Genomic DNA, 23464 nt, shown 5'->3' with positions numbered 1-23464 from the left:
GGGCAGGCAGGGCTGAGGCCTTTATAAAGGTCCTGGGAACTGCCTGGCGTCTGTGAAAGGGCATGATTTTGACATGGCTTGATGACTTAGCGACGAGCGATTAGGCAATGAATACATGCCGTGGGCACATCTCTATGTGCTTGGATGCTGCGTAAATGTTACCATCAGGCTTCCAGGCCAACTTTCAATTGTGTCCACTATCAGCCTTTGGTGTTTAGCTTAGAGGGCGGTACACCCGACGAGATCTTGATATAAACCGAGCAACATAACCTCGACTGTCGATATAGCAATGTGCTGTTGTTCTCCAAATGCCGTTTCGTGAAGGTGCCCGTGCACCCCAAAGCCTCACCTCATCTTACCGGACTTCATCCCCACTTTCACATACACCTGCGACCGACTCTCCCGTCTTATCGCCACAATGCCTCAGCCAAGCCTCAAGGAACTCAAAGACCAAACTCCCCTCAACGATGTCCTCAAAGAACAGACCGCCCAGTACGACGACTGCTTACCTTGCAGACTAATGGGTATGCCTTCACTGGATCCTACTCAGATTGACCGTCTTGCTGAATATTATCTAGGATCTGCTGCATTCACAGGCCTCGGCATCTACACATGGCACTCGGGGATGAAACAATTGCGTGAGAGGGACTATGAGATCGTGAAGAGCGGGACGAGGTTCGGGATTCAGGCACGAAAGGGAGCGATTTTGGTTACGAGTGCGGTTATGGTGGGGCTGGGGGTTTATAGGTTGAGGAATTGATTGTTTGGAAGCAGTGGATGATATGGAATGGTCACGATGGTGGGATGGCATAATGTGGATACCGACATTCTGGATCGCACACGACCGAGCATAATGGAGAAGGACGTGAGCACGCGGAAAGAGCCTGGTTGGTACATGGAAACATACGGAGTACCCCTCCGCTGGGCGACAGATGAGAACGCGATGCTCTGAGCAGAATCTGGAGCAGAGGAACATTGAGAAGGATACGACAGAGATGCACTAAGCTCAAGTATTCTGGCTACGGCGTCATCGCACAACTCGTCTGTCAGAGCCTTGAAGGTGGCTCTAACCGACCTCTTGTAATAGAGATTCCCTGGCATGGGTCTTGCCATCTCTACCAGTCTTATCCGCACCTTTACATGAATTCCGATAAATCCCACGGCCAAGGCATGCCCACATTGCCCGGAGCTGGCACGCCTGGAATCAGACGTCCTGGACAGCATCTCTTCTTCATACCATGTGCTGATGGTGGCTGCTTGCGTGCGCTGCCACGAGGACCACCGCGCGGGTGACCTGGTGCGTTGCCCCTGTACCACGTTAGACTTTGCATCCCCATTATGAGGATAAAGCTCCTTACACTTGACGGCCATCGCGCGCGTTCAAACGTCGATCATACCAGGCTCGAAGTATGATGCCAGCTAGAATCAAGGCATTGGCAACGAAGAGGTGTTGAACCTGGCGCTCGTGGAACTTGATGTGGAACAGCAGCCAGGCGTAGCCGAATGCGCCGCCTAAAAGGCCATTGGCGAGTGCGGCGGAGCGTTGCTTGTCGGTGAGGTACTGGGTATTGAGTCTGCCGATATAAGCAAGGACCTGGGCGGATCAGCTACCACTTCCCGAACCTGAACATAGCGGCGCACTCACTGCGTGAACTAACACAATGCCAACAAAGTCGGTCCCATCACCTCCTAGCATGATCCGCGGCTTGATGAAGACATACTCGAGGAGCACTGCCACGGCGATGAACTTGAGACCGTTGTTGCCGCCCATTATCACTGAGGCAGCGAGAGCTGCCGCGATGTGTTGTTGGAACAATTGTCCGGATTCGACACGAGAAGCGCGCGAATGTTGGGAGGCAATGTTCGTGTTAGTGCCGCACCGCATGCAAATCTGACGCACAGACACTTTTCTGCCTGGAAGGATGCGGCACTAAACTTGGTGGCTCAGGTGCGAATCATATCAAAGGAAGGAGCTCTGTGATAGAGCCTAGACATCGCTACTTCTGTCTGATCGTGCTGTTCGAGGCAGGTATCCGAGGGCGCTGCCTCACACACATGTGCGAGGAACCGTGTTTCACTTTCGGACACAGCAGTGCGAACATTGCACGTGTCAGCAAATCTGCTTGGTGCGGACTATACATAGACTCTCGGCAAGCGTAGGCCGTCTCACCTACGCGCTGGCGGACTGTGGGACCTCATGATGCTTTCTTCCTATGGATGATTTGCTTACACAAAGAATGAGCAAAATGCGGAGGTCGCAATGGGGTGTTCAATATGCTACACCCATGCCATCACGAAAGATGGCAGGGGTGAGTGCAAGATACAGCGGCTGTACTTGATGACCAACAAGGTCCAGATCTCTGCCTGGTCTTCTGTCCTGTCTCACGTCTACCTAGACCAACAACCCGTCAAGTTCGCGCCCAGCGCTGCAATGGCTGCGCCACAGCAATACAAAAATGCCGTCCATACGCAAGGCGTGGCGGTACCAGCAGTAATTGAAGTCGCAGCATAGCCTGCCGCAGCGCAGACACCCAACTCTGCTACACAAGCGACCGCGAAGCCGGCAGCGCAAATTCTGCAGTCTCCTGCATGCCATTGTTAACTATGCACGGCAACGAATGCACGGGGCACTTACCTGGTCGAGTAGCCGAAGCACAATCAGTCACAGTCTTCGACTCCGAGGCCTTAGCCTGTGCGACCTGGTTCTTCTCATGAGTGGAGATGTCGGCATGAGACTTGGCCTGCCGAGCAAAAAGTGATCCGAAGGGAGTTGCGTCGCGAGTCTCGAGGTCAAGCGTGGAGTTTTGGAGGCCGTCCCAGTCGATAGTGCCCTCACACTCAATTTCTGGGAAGAGGTGGGAGACGCTGTCCTCAATCGCTTGAATGTCTTCGCTGGTAACGCGGCGCTTGGTCTGGCTAGCTGGTGCGCCGAGCTTGCAGTGAACGCCTGGAATGAGCAGGTCGAGATCGGACTGGACCCATTTCCAGATGTCGAGACGGGGGTTCTGGGCGAGGAGATCATCCACGAAGGGCTGGAACTCTGGGTTTGAGGAGGTCCCAGGGACGGCGAAGGCGGTGGCAGCGCTGGCCAGTCCTAGAATGGAGAAGAGTTTGGCGGAGACCATATTTGCTGGAAGGATGAAGAGGTGGACTGGGGGGATGAAAGAGGTGATGACGTCTTAAGGAGTCGTTGTGGTTCAAGCCACTCTTATATCGGCAGCCTTCATTCATGAACGATGGCTGATCAAGACTTCTACACACAATATCACCACCGATGTGACCACTGCACAAGCGCCAGCATTGTCTTCGGAATGGCTACGATCCGCACAAACAACAACATCGTGTCAAGGCTCTCCATGATGATCACGGTTCAGTATCGGTATGTTCTACTGCTGGAGTTGTCTCAGTGGCAATGGCCTCGCATACGCTCACGATACTGGAATGACCACCTTGGCGTGGAATACAAAATGCTTCTGGTGAACGATGATGGCACCACGGGTTGTTGCCAAGGTTGAAGGCGAGCACTCGAAGCAAGTGTCCGAACCTTTAGACTCGGACTGAAAGTCCAGCTTTCGCACGAAGCAGGCTCTGATATGCGATCATTATACGATATCGCACTGGCGGTAGATGGCAGGGCTCCCTGGCGTCCTTCTCGGAACCGGAACAATGCTGTTGCGCTGCCAAACCATTCACCCTGGTCCGGCCGCGAACCAATCAGGACCAACAGGAAAGCCGTGCTTAATGCTGATGCCAAGGCACTACGCTGCTCTGGTCATCTCCTTCTTATCGACAGTCTCTTTCGGGTAGGTTATTACACGTGTGTCTCACTCCAAGCATCCAAAGAGCCCGTGCGGCCAAGACTGCACGTGTTTAGGACGCGGGTGCTCCACAGTCCGCGTTCCAGCGTCCAGACTCTGCGTGATCACTCCTCTAGAACGTCGGACTGTTCTTCCACCAGTCAATTGAGCCCTGTTGCATTCGCTGACAAAGTATCAGGGATGCTTCATGGAAACTATAGCTTGCCACGATAGCTAAGTAGCAACTCCACAATTCCATCGATATGGTAGTCGAAGCAGGAGTTGAACGAGGAGACCACCTCGCCTGGAGGTCCGCGTTCAGATGCCTATCACTCGCAAGGCTAAAACGCTCACCATTGGGCCCACCTCGAGGCCAGGCTAGCAGTTTTGGAAGTCTACACAGGCACTTAGCCTCGAACCACAGATCTTCTTCACGAACTATGGTTCGCGATCAGAAATAGATAGCAGCCACGACAGTTCCAACCATGAGATATCGACCACATGAGCCGGAAAACATAACAACCCAAAGCTCGCCCGCCACATTGGCTCGCTGATAGCGCTATGGAATGGCCTTGGCTCGGACACTCCGGACGCCCAACGACCTACCATAGCGAGCCTACAGCGCCCATGACAGTTGACGATCACCATGGTCATGCAATGGAGCAGACCTCAGGCCCGTACAGCATTGACGGCGGCGAGTCTCTAGCACCTTGGCTGATTCCTTTGGCATTATGAGCAGAATATAGGCCTAGACTCAGATATTACACGGCAATCGATAGCGAGACTATAGCGAGCCCGCAGCTCAAGGACAGCAATGGTGACCATGGAACCACCGCCTGCACTCACAGCCAAGGACAGTAGTATGAGACATTCGACACGAGACACGGCATCGGAGCTGAGTGTGAGCGCGAACAGCCACGATAGTCAACTGGACTGCTGCACAGCCTACGCTCTCGAAGCAAGGCACGATGGATATGCGAGATTGCACAACTCCTGCTTGTCAGAAGACTACAATGACCTGAGAGTGATGAGAGGGTACAAATACCTAACCATCCCGCGGTGCATATGGATCCAAATCAAGCAACATCATCAACAACAACAGCAGCATCCCATCACCACAGCCGACTCACTCCTTCAAACCTCCCTCCACCCTCATTGACCAACGCCACCATGCTCTTCCCAACAACCCTCCTCTTCGCAGCCCTGACCACCTTGGTCTCCTCAGCACCTCTCCTCGAAACGCGCCAAGCAGCAACTGTGGTTCGCTTCTACACCGAGAAAGATTTCGGTGGTCAGTGAGCAGACATGGGAGTCGACGAGGTCAACGTTTGCCGTGAGTTATCACCACCCATTCCTTTGGGTGCTTGCACGACAGCGGGACTGATACTGACGATGACCCAGAAAACCTACCAACCTCGGTAAAGGACAGTGTCAGCTCGTTCAAGATTGGAGTGTACAAGTGTCGATTCTTTGAGTAAGTTTTGCCCCTTAACTTCTGATGGGGAGAGATATCGAGGACGGTTGCTAATGTGGTGATTGCTAGACACGATGGGTGCACTGGAAAGAGCCAATGGTTCGATGAGGACTGGCACAATATGCGAGCGCGAGGCGGTAACTATGGATATAAGGGTGACCAGAATGATGAGGTCAGCAGTGCTATCTGCAGCACGTAGACTTGACGAGGGGTTTGAGAATAAAGGATGCTTAAATAATTGGACAGATGCAGATTCATTTTAACTTGTCTATGATTGAAGAGAGTGGCAGAAATCGCTTCTTTTTCCTCTCGCGGAAGTCTGCTCACCCCTTGCTGCATTCGACTGCCCTCACTTCCTCCTCCGTCTTCCACACCCACAGAGCGACTCTCTCGTAGGCCTTTTCCGCATCACCCCGAGCATCAACACCGACGCTCCCTCTTCCCCTTCTTCATCCTGAAGCATGCGCTGTCAAGCGTGCCGATAGCGTGCTCAGTCTTGTCGTGTAGTACTAGCTGCCGCAGTAAGGAGTCGCGGACAGCGATGTAGAAATCCTTCGAACACACCGACACGACGCGGCGCTGTAAGCAGACCGGCTGAATGCAGCGGCCGCATGCGTGTCAATGGTCTTCCAGATGAGCGGAAACCAAAAACAATCGCGAATCGAATGTAAGGTTGTACATCCAGTGTGATGACTCTCCTGTCATCTTCCATGTAAACTCACTCAAAGCACCAGAAACCTCGGGCATCTAGTGGCGGACGACCACGCCGTGGCGGCGGGTAGTGCCCTTGCGGTAGTCGTCTTCGGACTCGGAGCTGCACTCAGATCCATCAGAGTAGCCACAGCGGGAGCCACCACAGTCGAGCTTGACGCGAGCACCAGCGCGAGTAATGCCGTAGCGTTCGCAAGTGCAGCAAGAAGAAGTGCTGGAGACGGAGCTTGGCGTGGAGCTGTTGCTGCTGCGGGAGCTGAGAGATGGAACATCGGACTCGACATCTGAGTCATCGTCGCTGCTCTCCTCGGAGTCCTCTTCGATCTGTGCCTGGGCGAACTTGGCGGAGAGTTGCTCGAGGGTGGGTTGTCTGAAGTTCTCGGTGCGGACCTTGCGCGTCTCCTGTGGCTTGTAGGGACGTGGGGATACGATCTCAGATTGGCTGAGAGGACGACCCTTGGGGACACCAGTGGAAGTGCGGCGGGAGTGGCGAGCGGCCTTGGCAGTGTCGATGGCTGGCGGAGCTGGCTTGCCGTTGGGAATGTCGAGGACATTGAGCTTGCGGCCAGTGGTGGGCTCAGTGACGGACTCGCGGGCTGGGTCGTGGGAGACGTGGTAGCCGTCGATGATGTAGTAGTACCAGTAGCGCTGGCCTTGCTTGAGAGTCTGACCCTGGAAGCGGAAAGTGCCCTTCCAGCCGCCAGTCTTGGTGGAGTCCTTGGAGAGAGGCAGTTGGCCTTTGTAACCGTCCCAAGAACCGAGAAGGTGGACGGTCTTGCAGTTGGCAGAAGTGCGGAGAGTGAAGTTAAGCTGGATAGCGGCCATTATGAAGTAGTCTTCGCGGAATGAAAGTGGGTTGGTAGTTTCGTGGTAGAATCGTAATTACTGGAGAACGTGGTAATCGTGTTGATTCGTCGGAAAGTCGTGCTGAGCAAGCAAGAGCTGGTGATTAGTCGTTGGTTGTGTGGTGGGTAGTCGACCGGCGACTATGGTAGAAGTGATAGAATGCGATATGGACAAATTGTTGGTGGGTTTCTGGCGATTCTTCTGGGAATTGCGGTGGTGGTAGGCGGTAAGGCAGATTATTAGTGAGAGATGAGTATATTCAGCAGAGAGCACCAGGCCCTGTATTAACAAACAAACACACAAAAAGAGTAATAACCAAGACCAGCTCTGGAGATTGACGCGCTTGCTGAGGAGAAGAGAAAGAGAGCCTGAGGGAGGGGGCGCAGCTGGGCGGACTATATGCTCGCCGTGAGGCCTGCTACCCAGCGCAGGCACGCGATGCACGTCTCCGAGTGCACACTATTGGGAGTGTGCAGCACAGCGTTAACAGATGCTGGCTGAGTGGAGACGATCAGAGCCGTTGCGCGGCAAGAACGACCTGTCCATTGGCTGCGGCGCTTCCCGCTGGTGCAGGGCCTGTGCTGCAAGTCACTTCACCTCTGCAGCACACTTCGTCCTATTCGTCCGACGCGACACCTCCCAGAGGTACGCCCCGGTCCATCAATCGCAGCACTGCTCACCGGCTCGACCTCTTAGTGCCATGTGCGCGCAAGAAGGACTGCTGGTTGCATCCTTCCACTTCAGGAAGTGTAGCTACGCTCCACCGCTTGCATCTTCCACGCCATGAACGGCCTGCTCAGAGAGCTCTCCCTGCGACTTTGCATAATAGCCTGAAAGCTGGGCGGTCATGTGCATGGTGGTGTGCGCATTGTATATTGCACTTCTCCGCTGAGGCAAATCTTGTGATCAAGACTTTGTCCCCTCCGAGAAAAGAGGCTGGAGGCTGGGAGGAACAGGCAGGGGTCCCCATGGCTGGGCTTGTGATTATGCCCACATGGCTGAGCGAGTCAGAATGCACAGTCCATGAAAGTGTGTGCAGTTGCAGTGTTACAAAGACGTCAGCTTGTGATGCGACCATAATTGATATCAGCCTGTTCCTGCAAGCACTTTTCAACAATTGTGGTTCAACCTGCACGACATTGTCTTGCGCATCGCGATCTGTCCAATGCCCGTTTGCTCTGTCCCACTTCGACCGATGCCCGAGTCCGCGCATCTGCAAAGTATTGCCCCAGACTTGCATCTGCTTATCGAGACACCTCCCATTCGAGGCCGCCCGGAGCTCCACCAGAGGACATACGTCGCCGACCAGGGGTTGTATGGTACATCGTGTGATATCGTACATGGCCCAGCCAGCTTGCGGCATTGCGGGTATCGACATCAGCTCGTCTGTCAATCGTGCTTTTCGTGCTCCACCGTGAGTGACGTGAGCACAGCTTTGTGATGCACCCTCATGGATGGAGCACCAACTCAGGCCCTCCAGGCATCATTTCGACATATTTGCTGGCTTCCACAGCCCGATCCATCCTGCTCACCCATCCACGCAAATCAAAGACTCGAGCTCTTCGGGGTTCAGCGTGCTCTTCCTCCTTCGTCTCGCTCGTCCATTGATCCTCGTTCGTTTGCTCATGGGACTAAGCATCTTTCCCAATGTATCACCGTCGTCTCGCTTGTCATGTGCGAGTTCGTCCAGACTGCCATCTAAACCGTAGTCCGGCAGTTGAGCTCGTCTGGACGCTTTGGGTCCACTCTCGCGTGCTGCAGCTGCAGCTTGCTCGGCCTCTTCTTGAGCGGCGCTTAGCTTCTCTGCTACAGTCATCTGCGGGATTTCGAGCTCTGAACTATCACCGTCATCGTCCTGCAGCAGAGCTTTCGCTCGTGCACTGCCGCTTTCGACCGGCTCTGGGTCTGACGCATGACTTCTGTGCTTCGGTGGAGATGGCGGGAGAGAGCGACTCGCGTCGCTGGAAGGCCTCAAGTCGAAGAACGATGGTGGCTCCAGAACATCGCGCTTCCTCTTGTCACTAGTCCGAGGCTGGAATGACTTCTGGGCTGGCGAAGGTATTGCAATACTTGGCTCCGTGACCTCGTCAATGTCAGGCAATCTGATTTCACTCGACTCGCTCTCCACGGAGCTCTGATCTGTCAAGTCCGATCGTGAAAGATGACCCGGCTGTTCTCTGCCAGGAGACAGGAAGCCCATCCCTCTCCGCAGGTCATCGATTTTGATTGTGTCGCCCGTATTCATCCGCTTTAGCCAGCCTTGCATCAAGACCAGCATGTCCAGACATCGCTTCTCCATGTGCTCCCAGCCCTCTCGTAATCGTGCTATCTCCTCTTCTCGGACCTCGACCTCTTCCATCGAAACGAAGTTTGGATTCGTCAGAATTGACTTGAGATGCGTCAAAGTTGATTCCAGGTCTGTCGCTAGAGTCTCGTATGAGGTAGGCAGTGCTTGCAGCATGCTATTCGCGTGCTTGCCACTTGGTGGCTCCTGGTCGCCCATACTGCCGTTCGCGCTGTCAACTCTCCTAGCATTGGCAGGCAGACCAAGCAGCTCTTTCATGGTCCCCAGCGCCGTTCGTATCAAGCCGATCAAGCCGTCGTTCTCGTCACTGAGACTTTGGCTGAGCTGGGTCAAGAAGTCGGTCGTTTCCTGCTTGAGACTGTACTCAGGATCATTCAAGTCCTGTCCTTGCGTATTCGCAGTCGTTCTTCGCACGGTCATACTCGGCGCAGTCATTGCAGACCTGTTTCCTCGTTGCTGCCCTTGCAGGTGTGTCTGCAATCGCGCCAGCTCCAGATCGCGCTTCCGCACATCGTTGGCGCATTGTGTCTTCACCTGCGCGAGAGTTGTCTTGAGCTTTGCTGCTTGGTCCTGCAGTGATTTCATCGTCTTCTCAACCTTCTTGACCTCTGCACGCGCTACACGCTCCGCTGCTTGGGCCTGAACCGCTGCTCTTGTTGCCTCCTCGCTCTTAGTGTTGAGCCGCTCGATGTCGTGTTGTTTTCGTGCATCGTCGGCGCGTAATTGCCGCACGGTATGCGCGACATGCTCTCGTTGTTCCTTGTCGCGGTCTTCGCGTAGTATGAGATCGTGGACGAGGTTGATGATCTGGGCACGACTCTCCTTTGACGGTTTGACAAAGTCGATGGGTTCGCTGTTTCGTAGTAGTCCTCTGGCCAGCAGCAGGTTGTTCAGGTATGTAGACGCCGTTCGCAGGCTCTCGTGGTCCATGGCGATAGCGGAGGTGGCCGAAGACCAGATTTGTACACGGTCGAGGCTTTGCAAAGACCGCGTTGAAGGCCATCGCCGCGTGCTTTCAACCTCGAGTCCTGGTTTCCATAACAACGCTTCTAAGCTATTTCGGGAAGATCACGTGCTCGCCCACCACCGCATAGCGAATCGCCAGCGACACATCTTTCTGACACATCTGCTTGGCCGTCGCTCCATCGCACAACTTCCCGCCGATCATCACTCGTTGTCCAACACTACACTTCCACCATCTTCAGTTTTCCTTGGCCTGTGTTCGGAACCGAGCAGGCACGCCTCCATTCGCTTCGGCTTTCGGTTTCTTCGGCATCCCAAGAGGCACAGCCGAACCATCATCGACGAGGGGGTGAAGCTCTTCCGCTTCATCATGCAGGAACACCCCTTCTTTTAGCAGCTCTATGAGGCCCTGCTCTCTACAAGATACACGCGAGAACCGCACAGAGAATCAATCTCGGACGGAATCGTCTATGACCATCAACTCGATGTCTATTTCGTTCACAAGAGACACAGCAGCTCCAAAGTGCCACCTCGTCGACCCGGCCCCACCGCTCCGGACTCTGGTCGCAGCATAATGCGGCGCGGGCAATGGTGGGGAGTCCTGGCGGCAACAGCAACCATGCGACTAAATGTCCGTAGCTTGTACCCTGGGCCCCAGTCTGGCACTGTTCAAGCAAATGTGATAAAAGTATACGTGCTCTCACAAGCTCGCAAGATTCGCTGTTATCCTATCTTCCTTTCCTCGCAGACCTCCATACCAGCGGACCTAACATACAGCCATGTCTCACGGAGCCAGCATCAAACCGGCTGAGACCCAGCTTGAGCCTGTCAAGCTCATCAGCCTTGAAGGTGAGTGCCCACGGCAATCCTCCATCTCCTGCAAGAGCAGTAGGATGTTCTGATGAAACAACTTGCGGAAACATATGATACCTCATGATATGCAATATATCTTAGAGACCTTCTGAAAATGGACACGACTTCGTTGCTCTGCGCGCGCACTTCTGATAGATACGAGCATTAGCTAACGAGGTCCTCATCAGAAATGCAAGGTTGCATGGCAGCAGTCTACGAGTGGGCAGACAGCTACGACAGCAAAGATTGGACTCGCCTCAGCAAATGCATCGCACCCACTCTCCGCATTGACTACCGCTCCTTCCTGAACAAGATCTGGGAAGAGATGCCAGCAGACGAATTCATTCAGATGGCCTCAGACCCTCACGTCCTCGGCGACCCACTACTCAGAACCCAGCACTTCATCGGCGGCACAAAGTGGGAGAAAGTCAACGACGACGAAATTATCGGCTACCACCAGCTCCGAGTACCTCACCAGAAGTACGCCGATGAGTCGATGACCACAGTCACAGTCAAGGGCCACGCACACTCCTTCAACATGCACTGGTATAAGAAGGTCAACGGAGTATGGAAATTCGCAGGGTTAAACCCAGACATCCGATGGTTCGAGTACGACTTTGACAAGGTGTTCGCGAGCGGTCGTGAAAAGCATGGCGATGAGGCTGCGCAGGCGGCTCAGGCTTCTGGTGCGTCGTACAAGATTTCGAAGTTGAAGCTGGACTTTACGAAGGTGGATGATCCGTTGTTGATGCAGGCTAATGCGATCGTTACAGGAATTCCACCCAAGGCATAATTTGGAGTGTCACGTTTCTAGCTTGCATCGGCGTTGCGGAGATCCAGAGCTGGTTCGGCTGTATTAGCAGTCCATGATACATAATATCGAACACGGCTGTGCGCATGCATATGCTCATGTCATTAATTCAATCCCAAAGCTCCAGACAATCCCACATTCTCCAGCTCTATCAATGACTGACTGCAGCGTTACGATCAAAGAGTCGACGAAGCGGCCTTAGCAATTGGCAGGGTCGAGACGCATCGTATACAGCGTGTCATCTACAGTGTTCACTTGGCAGTACTGATTAGTATCGAGCGCATGTGCTTCACATTAGCATGTGATGAGAGGCACAGGCCGAGCACGGAATTTGACATCACGTTATGTGGAAGTGAATGAAATCGTGACAACAATTGCGAGCGCAGAGCGCCCCACCTCGCGCACTTACGACGAACCCGTCAGGCTCAGCAATCGACGAGCAGCCCATCAGACTGTCGAATTGTTATCGATCTTGGTGGCTAAAGCGCCCACCACAAAGGACGGTGAGGTAGTAAAAGCCGTGGCCGAAACTGGAAAGTACGCACACAGCATCCTTTCATTTGTACAGTTTGTACATAGTGGTATCGGTAGCATCATCAGAAATCTCAATGACCTTTCCCAGCAATGAACCTTCCTCTTGACTGCATAGTTCACTGACTCCTTTCCCCTAACGCCATAAACTCCATCAAGTGAGTAATGGTACACTCCAAATGCCAACAGGTATCTTGTACACGGGTCCACCTAGGACTGATCTGTTCCTGCCGTGGTCCGCTTGCGCAGCTTTGGCGCAAAGTGTTAGCGACTATACTGATAAGAATACTCAAATGTCAATTGACATGGTGTCCTCGACTTCATGGAAGTTTTCCTTGTCGGCTTCGAATGTTACGCCACGGCTTACCTTGCGCGGCTTTGGGTTCGAGACCTCGCGGTCCTTGCTGAGCTTCTCAGGCGAGCCCTCGTTCATCGTGAGAGACTTGAGTGTTGATCGAGTGCGCTTCTTCGTGACACCATCCGCAGGACTGGACGAGAGCAGTGAGTTGACCTTGTCGAGAGATGACTCTGTTTGCGGATTCAGGATGCTTGGAATGCTGGAGAAGAAGTCACGGCCATTGTTGTCGACGGCCGAGCCTTCCTTACGGCCACGAACCACTTCGGCTGCCACACATCAGAGACTTGTGCTTTCGTATAGCAGACGAAGGGGATACATACCTGGTTGGTGGAAAACATGACCATCTTTGTCTTCGGTGGTGCAACTTGGAAAGTTGGTGCAGCCATTGTGCATGCTGACATCAGAGACGTTGGCATTACGACGCTCGATAGCATGCTGTGGGACAGGTGGTGGCGGCATGGAGGTACTCTGCGGAGCATCCGCCTTCGCTGACTCCTTCGGCGGCTGCTTCAGAGCGCTCAGGATGTTACGCAACTGATCGCTTGGCAGACGGAGGATGACCTACGGTGAAGAGGGTGTCAGTCATGCTCGAGAATTTTGAGCTACCATCTTGAACGATTGAGCAGACGATGGGGCGTGGCGTGGCACGCAGCGTACCTGGCTAGGATCTGCTCTCGGACGGTCAGCACGACGCGTGGCGGCGGTTGGGTACGGTGGAGGCATTTTGCCAGTGTTCCCAGCAGGCACGGGCAGCGGTAGGGCAGAGAGCGGGACATTCGAGTATGCTGATGTAGATCGACTAGTGGCTGAGTGGTTGTCGTCGAAGTGGTATCCCAGATTCCAGGCTGTAGGTGGAGGTGGCATTTCCTCGAAGTGCGGAGTGTTGGGTGGGCCTCCAGGACCCATATATGGCGAGGTGTACTGATAACTGCTGACATTGCTGGCGCTTATATTGCGAGCATGATCAAAACTGCGCGGTGCTTGGACGGCGCCAGGAAACGCGATGAGGTTGCTGGGCCGGCGGGTGCTCAATGGCAACATGGCTGCCGCCATCTCTGGCTTGGGATATGCAATGCCAGTACGCTGCAGAATCTTGAGTGGAGCCGGCTGGAAGTTGAAGAAGGCATGGTTCAGCAGCTTGTGGAAAGTGATGGTTCCCGGTTTGCCCATATTACCGGGCTGGACGTGAGCGTAACCCTCCGAAATCTCAATCTTGATGCGGCCGATAGTGTCCTCAGGGCTCCACTCCGAGACAGACGTGACTTCCTCGTGGAACTGAGGAAAGTGCAGTGGCAGAGGGATCTTCTTGCTGATCGACGGCTCCATGTTGGCTACGGCGATAACCTTGGGCCACTTTACATCGGCTCCAAAGGTCTCGGCGCATTGGACGAAGCCATCCACGATGATCTTGACCTGCCACAGCTGGATATGGTCAGATCGGTAAGTGCTTGGCTGAGGGGCGAAGTAGAAGTTCTTCGGCAACCAGGAGTGGACCGAGACCTGGAAAGGAGCATCGCGCTCAAGACTTGGGACGAAAGCTGTCATGAGAGGAGCGACCGTTCTGCCTGTGGATTGTCAGCACATACGCAGGCGCAGTAGCCATCAATCTCACCTTTGGTGCTATTGCCATTGACACTCAGACGCTCATCTTCAACCGTGTGGCATTCGACGCGATACTCCCGCAGTGGCACATGCGAATCGTGAGTGCCACTCGGAAAGAGCAGCACGTCCCAGTCTTCGAAGCGCATCTTCTTGTCGGCGCCGCGCTTGGCGATGAGTGTGGTGGAGGCGGGGTGTTGTATCGAATTCTGCGCAAAAAGCTCTTCGAAGTGTGTTGACGAGCAATGAACAAGATGAAGCTTCTGGCAATGTTGTGGAGAGTTTTGTCCTCTGCAAACGCGAGAGTACGCGCGGAGTTGTCGAAGCGGGCAACGATCAGTCCAATTTCGAGGGCAAGTGCGTTGAAGAGAAGGCGATGATCCTTGCGCACGCTAACATCCTTGCAGCCGTTGCAGTGAAGCGAGTGAAAGTTGAGGAAAGAGCTGCCCAGAGCAACCACAACACAACTTCGATGCGCAACTGTTGAGCCATTTTGAAGTCTGATCCTTTGTTGCTGACTTGTACTCTATTTCCTTGGTATCATACCGTGGTGGAACGTGCATGCGGTGCAAGCTGCGAGCGCAACTGCGTTATATCTACTGTCAGTACAGGCAGGTCAAGTCGGAGGAAAGTGCACCTCAGTAAGCGGCGCCATGGCACGTGCCTGCTCGTGCCATTATCCGTGCAGATAGGTCGAAGACACGGGCGGATTGATACCATCACGGTCAATGGATCCACAGAAGGACCAATATGTGGTAAGGAGGACTGCGAGCATCAGCGAAATATTACGGGCTGGCTTATTGGCTTACCACTCTACTGAATGAGCTGCAACACTTCGCGGACATATTTTCAAGCGATTAAGAAGGATCACAAACGAAACAGTATTTCGAAGACAAAATCATTTCTGTCGGAAGCTGCCTCGTTCCTGATCTAAAAACCAGGCCAAGTAGTTGTACAGCACAACCCCAATTTCCAGCCGATCCTCCCGCGAGAGAAGACCACACTGCCAGCCCGCTGAAAACAACCCATCCTCTTCCACGCGCCATCGCTGCAGGCCACTCTGTTATACAGACAGAAGAAAGCAAGTTCCACGTCGGCCCTCGCTATGCATCAGAGAAAAGGGGTGTAATCAAAGTCGTAATCGTGGTATGGTGATATTGGGTTAAGGGTGTCGTCGGTGGCAAAAGAGGTAGTAGTGGTTGGAGGTGTCGTTTCTTGATAGTGTTGAATTTGGTCGAAAGTGTCGCAAAAGGGGTAATAAGTGCTTTTTCTGTAATCCCAATCTGAACCGCCCCCTGTGCCCGTGAAATGCATTTCATGCCAAGAGAGAGGTCGTTTCGTGGTCGCTGTCTGAGGTCGTTCTCGTGGGTAGTCGTAAGAAACGCGATTTGAGCATGCAGATAGTAAAGGGCAGATCGTGTAAACCTTTGACCAACTCCCGCTAAAGTGCAATCTCACTCAAGGCAAAGGACGAAAAGCGCTTACTGCGAGAAGCGTCAGTGGTGTTCCGTCAGTTGAGCACTGTTTCACTTACGTTTTGATGTGGTGCATAGTTCCCAAAGGGATGCTGCGGTGGCATTCCCATCGATGGGTAGACCGGAGGAGGAGGCGCAGGGCGGTATGGTGTGCCAGCAGGCCCTGAGTTGTTTTGACTGCGGCCCCAGCTGAGACGAACCCTGGAGTTGCCGATGGGGTAGCCCTGCATCTGGTTGATGGCCATTTCAGCAGCGTGGCGCTGCACAAACTGCACGAAACCGCATCCCTTACCAGGCGGAATCTTGACGTAAGTAATCTCGCCGAAGCCCTGGAAGAAAGATCGGAGTTCGTCCTCGGTGACGTATCCAGACAGGCCACCGACGAAGACAGTGGTGTTGTTTGGGTCCGTGAACTGGTTCATGGGTTGAGGTGCGCCGTAGTAGCCCATGGGAGGAGCTCCCATCGCGTAAACGCCACCAGGTGCACCCGGGCCCATGCCACCTTGCATGCCTGGCATGCCTCCTGGGCCTCCGCCGCCGCTCTTGTTCTTGGGAGTCGCGGTGCTAATGCGCATAGGTCTATTACCGCAGTACACACCTTGCATCTCGTGAAGAGCCTTCTGCTGATCACCCTCGTCGGCAAAGCGCACGAAGCCGTAGCCGCGAGACATGCCACTGATTGGGTCTGACATGATCTTGGCGGACTTGCAGGAGGTGTACTTGCCCTGGAAGAGCGACATGAGGACGTATTCGTTGACTTCTGGGCCAAGGTCGCCGACGAAGATGGAGTATTCCGGTCCACGGTCATCGCGGCTTCGATCTGCTAAGCCACCTCCAGATGCCCAGTTCAGCTTGAATTGGCGGTTTGAGTTGGGAATGACTTGTCCGTTGAGTTGGAGGGCACGAGTTGCGGCTTCGGGGTTCTCAAAGTCGACGAAACAATAGCCAGCATTGCTTCTACCAGTTAGTCAGCCATTGCCCAGGATCGCAAGTGCAAAGGGAGGTCAGCTTACCCCGAGAACTTGTCGCGAATCATCTTCACGTTAACCTGGTAACCCATGCCAAACCACACACTCCTAACGAAGTTCTCATCGATCCAAGGTTCGAGTTCACCCATCCTATGTGCGGTCAGTATTCGCCTGCGCTGCACGCTCTCTTCACGTGCGCTTACCAAAGTGTGGTCTTCTGATCGCCGCCCTGTGCTGAGCCTGGAGGTCCTTGCACTTGGCCTTGCGGCCCGCCAGGAAACTGGCCTTGTTGTTGGTTTGGATCCATCTGCTGGCCCATTGGAGGAGGCTGCTGTGGTGCGCCGGGTGCTCCGCCAAATCCACCTTGCTCTTGGCCGTCCTGCTGAGGAGGCTGCGCTCCGCCTTCGAAGTTCGGGAAACTCATACTTGCGGTAGTCGGAAGATCGGTCGCGAAATGTGGTGTTGATCGCGTGTGTGCTTACGTAACCGAGTTTGCTCTAATGTAGGTGGTCAGCGCATGCGATGGAGAGGTGCGCAGAGTATGAAGCAAACAAGCGCTTATATGTGCGGAAAGTGCAAACTCACGTGTGTCAAAGACAATAAGTATGCTCGTCCGGCCGTTGACTGGTGAGAGTAGCGTAGTGAATGCAGCTGCGGATGGCCGTGATGTCGTGTCGTAGTCCAAGTCGCGCAAATGACTAGCGTGGTAGTCGCGAATAAGTGATGTATGGATAAGTCGTGTCGCCGAAAGTAGAGACGCCTGACGCGCTAAAGTGAAGTCGCAGTCGCGAAAGGAGCGTCCTGACGGGGATCGAAAGGGACTCTAAATCTGCAGAGAATGCGTGTGAGCCGATGCGCTGGCAGCGAATGGCAGCTGTTTCAATGGGCGCGAGGTGGGACAGAGGCAGCAAGGCGCCGCGTCGATGCGGGAGGGCGGAAGCTGTCTGGTCTGAATGGGCGAGTGGGCGTATTGCGAGGGATCGCCTAGACGCAAGCTGCAGCAGTCAAGGCAAGCAGCCCCAGCTACCAGGGTAGCAGCAGGAAGAGCAGGCCTCGAGCAGGCTCGTTTCGCAATGCAGTGCACGTCGCCGGCCAGACAGCTGTCGAGTCAGGTGACGCGGGTGTGGTTGTGTGTGCGACTGAGGACTGCGCCGCACGGGTGTGGTGGTTGTATGTGAGGTGGTGGCAGCGTTCTGCAGCAGCGATTTGCGCAATGCTTGGTAGTGATGCGCAGGCCAGGCACAGCGCTCAACAAGAGCCGCACTGAGGCAGCCGCCGGGAGCTCGGAGGCACTCGGAACGACTCTCTCACTCACTGCAGTGCGTGTCCGCCCACCGCGCGTGTCGTGTGAGGTGAATTGCACGCGCCCCCAAGGCAGGGTGGCGAAGGGAGGAAAGGGCCAGACTCACCAGCAATGGTGTTTCAGTAGTAGAGCTGTTGCAGTACTTTGCAGTGCGGAGAACGCCAGAAACTGAAGCTCAAAGCACAAACACCGGCGGATCCGCGAAACGACGCCCCAACGAGAGATAGTATATCGATTCTGGCGCGAATGGTTGCTGTTGAGAGGAAAGAAGATGGAGGTGGAAGAAGCGGAAGCCGAGATGACAGCAACGAGGCCCAAGGCGAGAAGACGATGAGGGGTCCTTTTGCCAGACGTGTGAACTCTAAATGCTCGCCGACTTGATTTCATGTGCGCCGCATGTGCGCTGCCGCTTCTCACGCCCAAGTCTCAAACTCGCGACGTGAACGACCGCTGCCGGAGCACCTGTGACCTGTCAGAGCCGCCGTGACTCGCTGCGTCTCGCGATTCAGTGTTGCTGGGCCTCGTCGGCGTTGGCAGTCAGCATCACAGACGCTGGACGTATCTCTTCACACATCGCCTAGAACTACGCCAACCTAGGCATACACACACACAACTTCATCCTGCAACTCTGGCCCGGAACACTCGCATCATCGCCTCCGTCCAACCAGGCACCATGCTCTCCAATGCCCCTGACACTATCTCACATCACCATCTGTGCGCGTCGTGCTATGATTGTACCTTGCATTGACCAAGCGCGTCTGAACCACCGGCACGACATTGTGCTATTGAGGCGTCGTTGTGTTGATGCAGCGAAAGGTGCCATCAGATGCCGATACCGCACAACCACCATGATTAACATGACAAATTCGCGAGTCATGGTCGGCGTCAATGCTATGGCTATCCACTTTCGTGTCCTGTGCGAAGGCTGTAGCATTATGTGCGCCTGACTATGCCAGCAAAGGCAGTTGCAACTATGTTTCAGCAGTGCATACAGCGTGAGATGATGGCGATGATATTGCATTGTCATCTGTGAGTGTGCTGCGGCGATGCAACTTGAGCTTTCGTGCCTTGTCGGGGCTCATGCCGGCACCGAAGTGTTCGTCTGCAGCACACATATTGTTGCTGTGGAGAGATCGTGGTTGTATCGATCAAATAGCCGCAGTGACGAATGAGCGTGCTCGTGGCGCGAGAGCTTGCGTGTGGGTTGCGTGCTGTACAGGTGTGCTACTGCCGCTTTTGCTCGGCTCGTTTCAGATACAGCAGCCAGCTATATCAAGCCCATGCACAGTGTTAGTCTGAGGTGTTAGCGTCACTGCGGAAACGAGTGGTGTGGTGTGAAGATGTAAGCAGGGTTGATAGGATGAATTTCAGTTTCTTTTTTGGTGTCAGGATCGACGTCTGTAGGTATAAAGGGCTACCGTGATGCAAGATAATCCGTCTTGCTGCCTCCAACCTCTACGTCCAAGAAAAGGAGACGCTCCACCAGCTCCGAGCACGTACGCTGCTCCCCACCCGCTCAGGACTCAACGAAGGGCCGTCGATGTATGTCAGTCAGGAAATGTAGGCAATCAGCGAGACTACTGGGCTGGCTTGGCCTCCTCGCCTGCTGGCGCGTCGGATGTGTCCTTGGACTCGCCCTCGCCGGCGGCAGGTGCGTCACCAGATGGCTCGGCCTCGGAGGAAGTCCAGAGAGTCAAGTTGTCGCGGAGAAGCTGCATGATGAGGGTGGAGTCCTTGTAGCTCTCCTCGGACAGCGTGTCGAGCTCTGTGAATGAGTCAGTACAAGCATGTCTAGATGAGTGTGTGTTCGGTGCCATACCGGCAATTGCCTCGTCGAATGAGGTCTTGGCCATCTGGCAAGCCTTGTCTGGGCTGTTGAGGATCTCGTAGTAGAACACGGAGAAGTTCAGGGCCAAACCAAGACGGATGGGGTGTGTTGGTGCGAGGTCAGTGCTCGCGACCTCGGTGGCAGCCTGGTATGCCTCGAGGGACTTGTCGGCAGAGGTCTTGCGCTTGTCACCCATGGCAAACTCGGCCAGGTAGCGGTGGTAGTCACCCTTCCTGTGGAGAAATCATGATCAGCATCACGACCGCTATCACCAGAGCAGACGTTGACTCACATCTTGTGATAGAAGACCTTCGACTCGCCACTCTGGGCCGATGGAATCAAGTGCTTGTCCAAGACCTCAAGGATGTCCTCACAGATCTTTGCGAGCTCGGCCTCGATCTTCTGGCGGTACTCCTTGATGAGAGTGACCTGCTGCTCATTGCCCTTGCTCTCCTCCTTCTGCTCGATGGAGGTGACGATGCGCCAGGAGGCACGGCGGGCGCCGATGACGTTCTTGTAGGCGACAGAAAGAAGATTTCGCTCCTCGACGGACAGCTCCTGGTCGGCAGAGGCGACGGCCTTCATGTTCTCGACCATTTCTGGAGAGCGGTCAGCGCGGGGTATGAGCCATTGGGAGGGGTGGTGGCTATGGACTTACCCTCATAGCGCTCGGCCTGCTCAGCGAGCTTCGCGAGGTAGACGGAGTCTTCGTAGCCCATCTTTGCGTGTGACGTGGTGGGTTTCTGAGGCGTCATGGTCAGTGTTTGTCGGGCGATAAGGTAGTCGCGTTGCTCAAATGAATGAGAAAATTGCCGAGGAAAAGAGTCGCGCAAGGTGGAGGGTCCGACTCGAGGTGTATGTTTGTGTGAGGTGAGGATTGGGGCATGTGTGTTTGGTTGGGTGTAGGCCGGGCAAAGCTGCGACTACCGCGACAATTGTTCTTGTTCAACAACCCGTGGCGGACGCTCCTGCTCTCTTGACCGCTACAGCAGTGGCACTCGATGCCTGGCGCTTGCCTCCATCGGCTTCTTTCGCGTGATTCGGCACAAGTCTGTCGCATTGTAGGGCAGGCAGCCACCGCGGACATGGCTTCGGGGTTCTCCCGTGTATGCAGTGATGCCAGATGGAGGTCTGCGCTGGAGAGCGCTCTTGGCGCGGCGTGTTCGGCGCGACTGAGGAAACCACATACCTGGCTATTTGTGTGTATTTATCGGTGGAGGCGGCGGCCGGTGATGACAAGGAGGGTAGTATCGACGGTCGACGGGGTGATGTTGGGGTTGAGAAGTCGAATGGTGGTGTTGCTATGAGGCAGAACGCAGAACGAGGGTCAGAGGAACGGCGGGCGTCATAGCGTCTGTGCGTACTCACAAGAGATTTGATGTCGGTCTGCTGCTGGTTTCTCTGAAGAACATGTGTCTCTATTTACAGCTCGTCTATATTACTCCCACGACCGCTTTCCTTGCTGCCTCTTCATTGAATTCACTCTCCAATCTCCTGGCACATGGTTGCTATGCTCTACGTTCTAGGCTCATGTCGCTTTACCGAATGTGTCAATCTCATCACTCGACCAATCAGACGGTTTGGAGAGCATCGGCTTCACAGCATAGCACGACTCGTGGTCTCGCACCATCGCATTTGGCACGTGATAGACGCGCTGACCGCAGGAGACAGCGTCGACATCGCCTTGCTTGATCGCTGGCGCGTTGCTCCACAAACCGAGTTGTTGTTGTTGACACGTAGTCCTTAACGCATGTCGATTGCACAGCCACCAAGGCGACTACGCGTTCAGCATAGCATCTTATGGATGCGACTAACCTCAACCGGATTGCCCGGATGCCACCCAATACACCGGCCGGTACCATCGCACTACGGACTCAAGCGCGGCCATATTGACGGGGATCAGAGAGGCATGTGGCAGGACAATATGACGGTACTGACCATTTTCAAAGCAAAAATCGATTCCGTTAACTCCTGAACGCCTATGCTATCAATCTAGTAAAATGACAAACATCCAAGCCCTAACCAATCACCAAGACAACACCATCAGAATGCTGTCCATCACACCATAGCCCAGGTCCGCGCCTTACGCTTCTTGCGCAACACATCTTCAATGCATCCGAACACATCGTCTTCTCTGGTCGCCCAATACACCTTATGGAACGAACGCTCCCCATGAGCGTGAAACCCACAAAGAGTCCCGCAATCTCTGTCGCACCTCCGAACAACCATGAACCGCAGGAGACGATTGAGAGAGCGATCGATGAACTCAACAAAGCCTGGCCGGAGCGGGACTTTGCTGAGGTCTTCTCCAACGTCCTGCTTGAGCTTGTCAGTAGCATAAGCATACATCTCACCCTTCTTCCACTCGTCTGCGAGGCAGTGGAAGATCATGTGCCGCATCTGCTTGTAGACCTCGTTGACAGGCCAAGACTCACCGTTCCAGCCCCTGCAGAATGCGTGGACCGCAGCGGTTACGATAGTGTACTCGGCAGTGTAGCGATGGTCCCTCCAGTAGCGCTCATGCCGTTCAGGTGACGGTGAAGTGTGGATAAGGATCTCGCAAACGAAGTCGAAGCGAGCCTTGCTAATGACTATCTTAGTCGTGTCGTCTCGAACGTGTCCGGCATCGAGATCAGCACATCCGCGCTCGAAGTTCTCGTGCTTGGTGTAGCGAGGATCGTTCCGGAAGGGCGCTGCAGGATCGAGGTAGTTCGGCTTGAGGATGTGGTTGTTCGGGTCGTTAGCGAGGAGGACTGCACACCAGGGCCAGCGGACGTTTGCAATCCCAGATGTTCGGCAGATGTTCTGAACACAGCTTTTGCAGAGGACGTGTCTCTTGGAACAGCGGAGCTTGACGGGATCTGTAGTGTCAGCATCGTCGAACTCTTCCGTACAGAATGGGCACTCCTTGATGTGGTCGTTCTCATCTGGAAGTGTGCTATTGTACTCACTGAGCTCAGCCTTGGTCATGACAGTTGCAAGGTGTGCAATCGCCTTCTCGAGAGCAACGGTCCTCGGCGCCTTCCATTGATATTCAGGGAGCCTTCCACCTACAGCGGCAAGCCTCTGCTGCGCATGTAGCACCGCACGGGCAGAAGCCATTCGAACAAGCTCGAACAAGTCTTGCTCCCAAGGCGTAGTCGGTCTGCGTGGGAGGTCTCGGTATGGGATCTCGTATTCGACCTTGTCGTAAAAAGGCTTACGGTCAGGGAACTCGAATCTAGTGAATCGATTGATGCGGACGTAGTTCTTACGCGGAGCACCCGGCGCAGTAGCAGCTGGCTCGTAATAGAGAACGACTCGAAGCTTCGTGGCACCGACGTGTTGAGTGACCGCTTGCATGTCCTTGAAGAGGTCCCCGGTGGACATGGTGTCGTCGTCATACCACAGAGAAGTTGGGTTGTAGGTAGTGAAGTCAGTATCGAGATCGTGATTACCACTGGTCTTATTGAGGATCACGGCGGCGTCAGGAACGACTGGATGACGCTCGAATCTGTCCTGGGCGTCGCCCGGGTATGATATCGACATGGCCTCGCCATCTTTGAGGAGGAGTCGGCTTGGGTAGAGGATTTGGGTTGCGTGGTGTGATTTGAAGATGCTGACCCTCTTGGTGCGGTTCTGTGTGTTTGTGTTCTCCATGGCT

General features: G+C 54.5%; 11 protein-coding genes across 11 annotated transcripts; 3 read left to right on the top strand and 8 right to left on the bottom strand.

The window, feature by feature from the left end:
- Positions 1-418: 418 nt before the first annotated feature.
- On the top strand, positions 419-760 carry CLAFUR5_04647 (uncharacterized protein; the record flags this gene model as incomplete). The annotated part of the gene is made up of 2 exons (XM_047903795.1): positions 419-524; positions 579-760. The coding sequence occupies 2 exons, from the start codon at positions 419-421 to the stop codon at positions 758-760; spliced, it is 288 nt and encodes a 95-aa protein (XP_047760814.1).
- A 594-nt stretch (positions 761-1354) lies between these two features.
- CLAFUR5_04646 (uncharacterized protein) lies at positions 1355-1771 on the bottom strand (the record flags this gene model as incomplete). Its single annotated transcript, XM_047903794.1, has 2 exons — positions 1355-1594; positions 1646-1771. The coding sequence occupies 2 exons, from the start codon at positions 1769-1771 to the stop codon at positions 1355-1357; spliced, it is 366 nt and encodes a 121-aa protein (XP_047760813.1).
- A 769-nt stretch (positions 1772-2540) lies between these two features.
- On the bottom strand, positions 2541-3125 carry CLAFUR5_04645 (uncharacterized protein; the record flags this gene model as incomplete). Its single annotated transcript, XM_047903793.1, has 2 exons — positions 2541-2602; positions 2636-3125. The coding sequence occupies 2 exons, from the start codon at positions 3123-3125 to the stop codon at positions 2541-2543; spliced, it is 552 nt and encodes a 183-aa protein (XP_047760812.1).
- A 1842-nt stretch (positions 3126-4967) lies between these two features.
- CLAFUR5_04644 (uncharacterized protein) lies at positions 4968-5470 on the top strand (the record flags this gene model as incomplete). The annotated part of the gene is made up of 3 exons (XM_047903792.1): positions 4968-5088; positions 5199-5271; positions 5341-5470. 3 exons carry the CDS (start codon positions 4968-4970, stop codon positions 5468-5470), a joined length of 324 nt encoding a protein of 107 aa, XP_047760811.1.
- A 548-nt stretch (positions 5471-6018) lies between these two features.
- On the bottom strand, positions 6019-6807 carry CLAFUR5_04643 (uncharacterized protein; the record flags this gene model as incomplete). The annotated part of the gene is made up of 1 exon (XM_047903791.1): positions 6019-6807. The coding sequence occupies one exon, from the start codon at positions 6805-6807 to the stop codon at positions 6019-6021; it is 789 nt and encodes a 262-aa protein (XP_047760818.1).
- A 1549-nt stretch (positions 6808-8356) lies between these two features.
- CLAFUR5_04642 (uncharacterized protein) lies at positions 8357-10063 on the bottom strand (the record flags this gene model as incomplete). Its single annotated transcript, XM_047903790.1, has 1 exon — positions 8357-10063. One exon carries the CDS (start codon positions 10061-10063, stop codon positions 8357-8359), a length of 1707 nt encoding a protein of 568 aa, XP_047760817.1.
- Positions 10064-10875: 812 nt separating this feature from the next.
- CLAFUR5_04641 (Scytalone dehydratase) lies at positions 10876-11741 on the top strand (the record flags this gene model as incomplete). Its single annotated transcript, XM_047903789.1, has 2 exons — positions 10876-10945; positions 11137-11741. 2 exons carry the CDS (start codon positions 10876-10878, stop codon positions 11739-11741), a joined length of 675 nt encoding a protein of 224 aa, XP_047760816.1.
- Positions 11742-12500: 759 nt separating this feature from the next.
- Positions 12501-14396, bottom strand: CLAFUR5_04640 (uncharacterized protein; the record flags this gene model as incomplete). The annotated part of the gene is made up of 5 exons (XM_047903788.1): positions 12501-12539; positions 12658-12914; positions 12969-13209; positions 13306-14213; positions 14261-14396. The coding sequence occupies 5 exons, from the start codon at positions 14394-14396 to the stop codon at positions 12501-12503; spliced, it is 1581 nt and encodes a 526-aa protein (XP_047760815.1).
- A 1332-nt stretch (positions 14397-15728) lies between these two features.
- CLAFUR5_04639 (uncharacterized protein) lies at positions 15729-17114 on the bottom strand (the record flags this gene model as incomplete). The annotated part of the gene is made up of 4 exons (XM_047903787.1): positions 15729-15731; positions 15782-16679; positions 16736-16840; positions 16894-17114. 4 exons carry the CDS (start codon positions 17112-17114, stop codon positions 15729-15731), a joined length of 1227 nt encoding a protein of 408 aa, XP_047760084.1.
- Positions 17115-19570: 2456 nt separating this feature from the next.
- Positions 19571-20540, bottom strand: CLAFUR5_04638 (14-3-3 family protein artA; the record flags this gene model as incomplete). The annotated part of the gene is made up of 4 exons (XM_047903786.1): positions 19571-19758; positions 19813-20054; positions 20114-20420; positions 20480-20540. 4 exons carry the CDS (start codon positions 20538-20540, stop codon positions 19571-19573), a joined length of 798 nt encoding a protein of 265 aa, XP_047760085.1.
- Positions 20541-21879: 1339 nt separating this feature from the next.
- Positions 21880-23460, bottom strand: CLAFUR5_04637 (uncharacterized protein; the record flags this gene model as incomplete). Its single annotated transcript, XM_047903785.1, has 1 exon — positions 21880-23460. One exon carries the CDS (start codon positions 23458-23460, stop codon positions 21880-21882), a length of 1581 nt encoding a protein of 526 aa, XP_047760270.1.
- Between the last annotated feature and the right edge of the window lie 4 nt (positions 23461-23464).

The sequence above is a fragment of the Fulvia fulva genome, chromosome 4, assembly GCF_020509005.1.
Source record: "Fulvia fulva chromosome 4, complete sequence".
NCBI classification, from domain to species: Eukaryota; Fungi; Ascomycota; class Dothideomycetes; order Mycosphaerellales; family Mycosphaerellaceae; genus Fulvia; species Fulvia fulva.
Note: the sequence above shows the minus strand (reverse complement) of the source record. Positions and strands in the feature narration are given on the sequence as shown.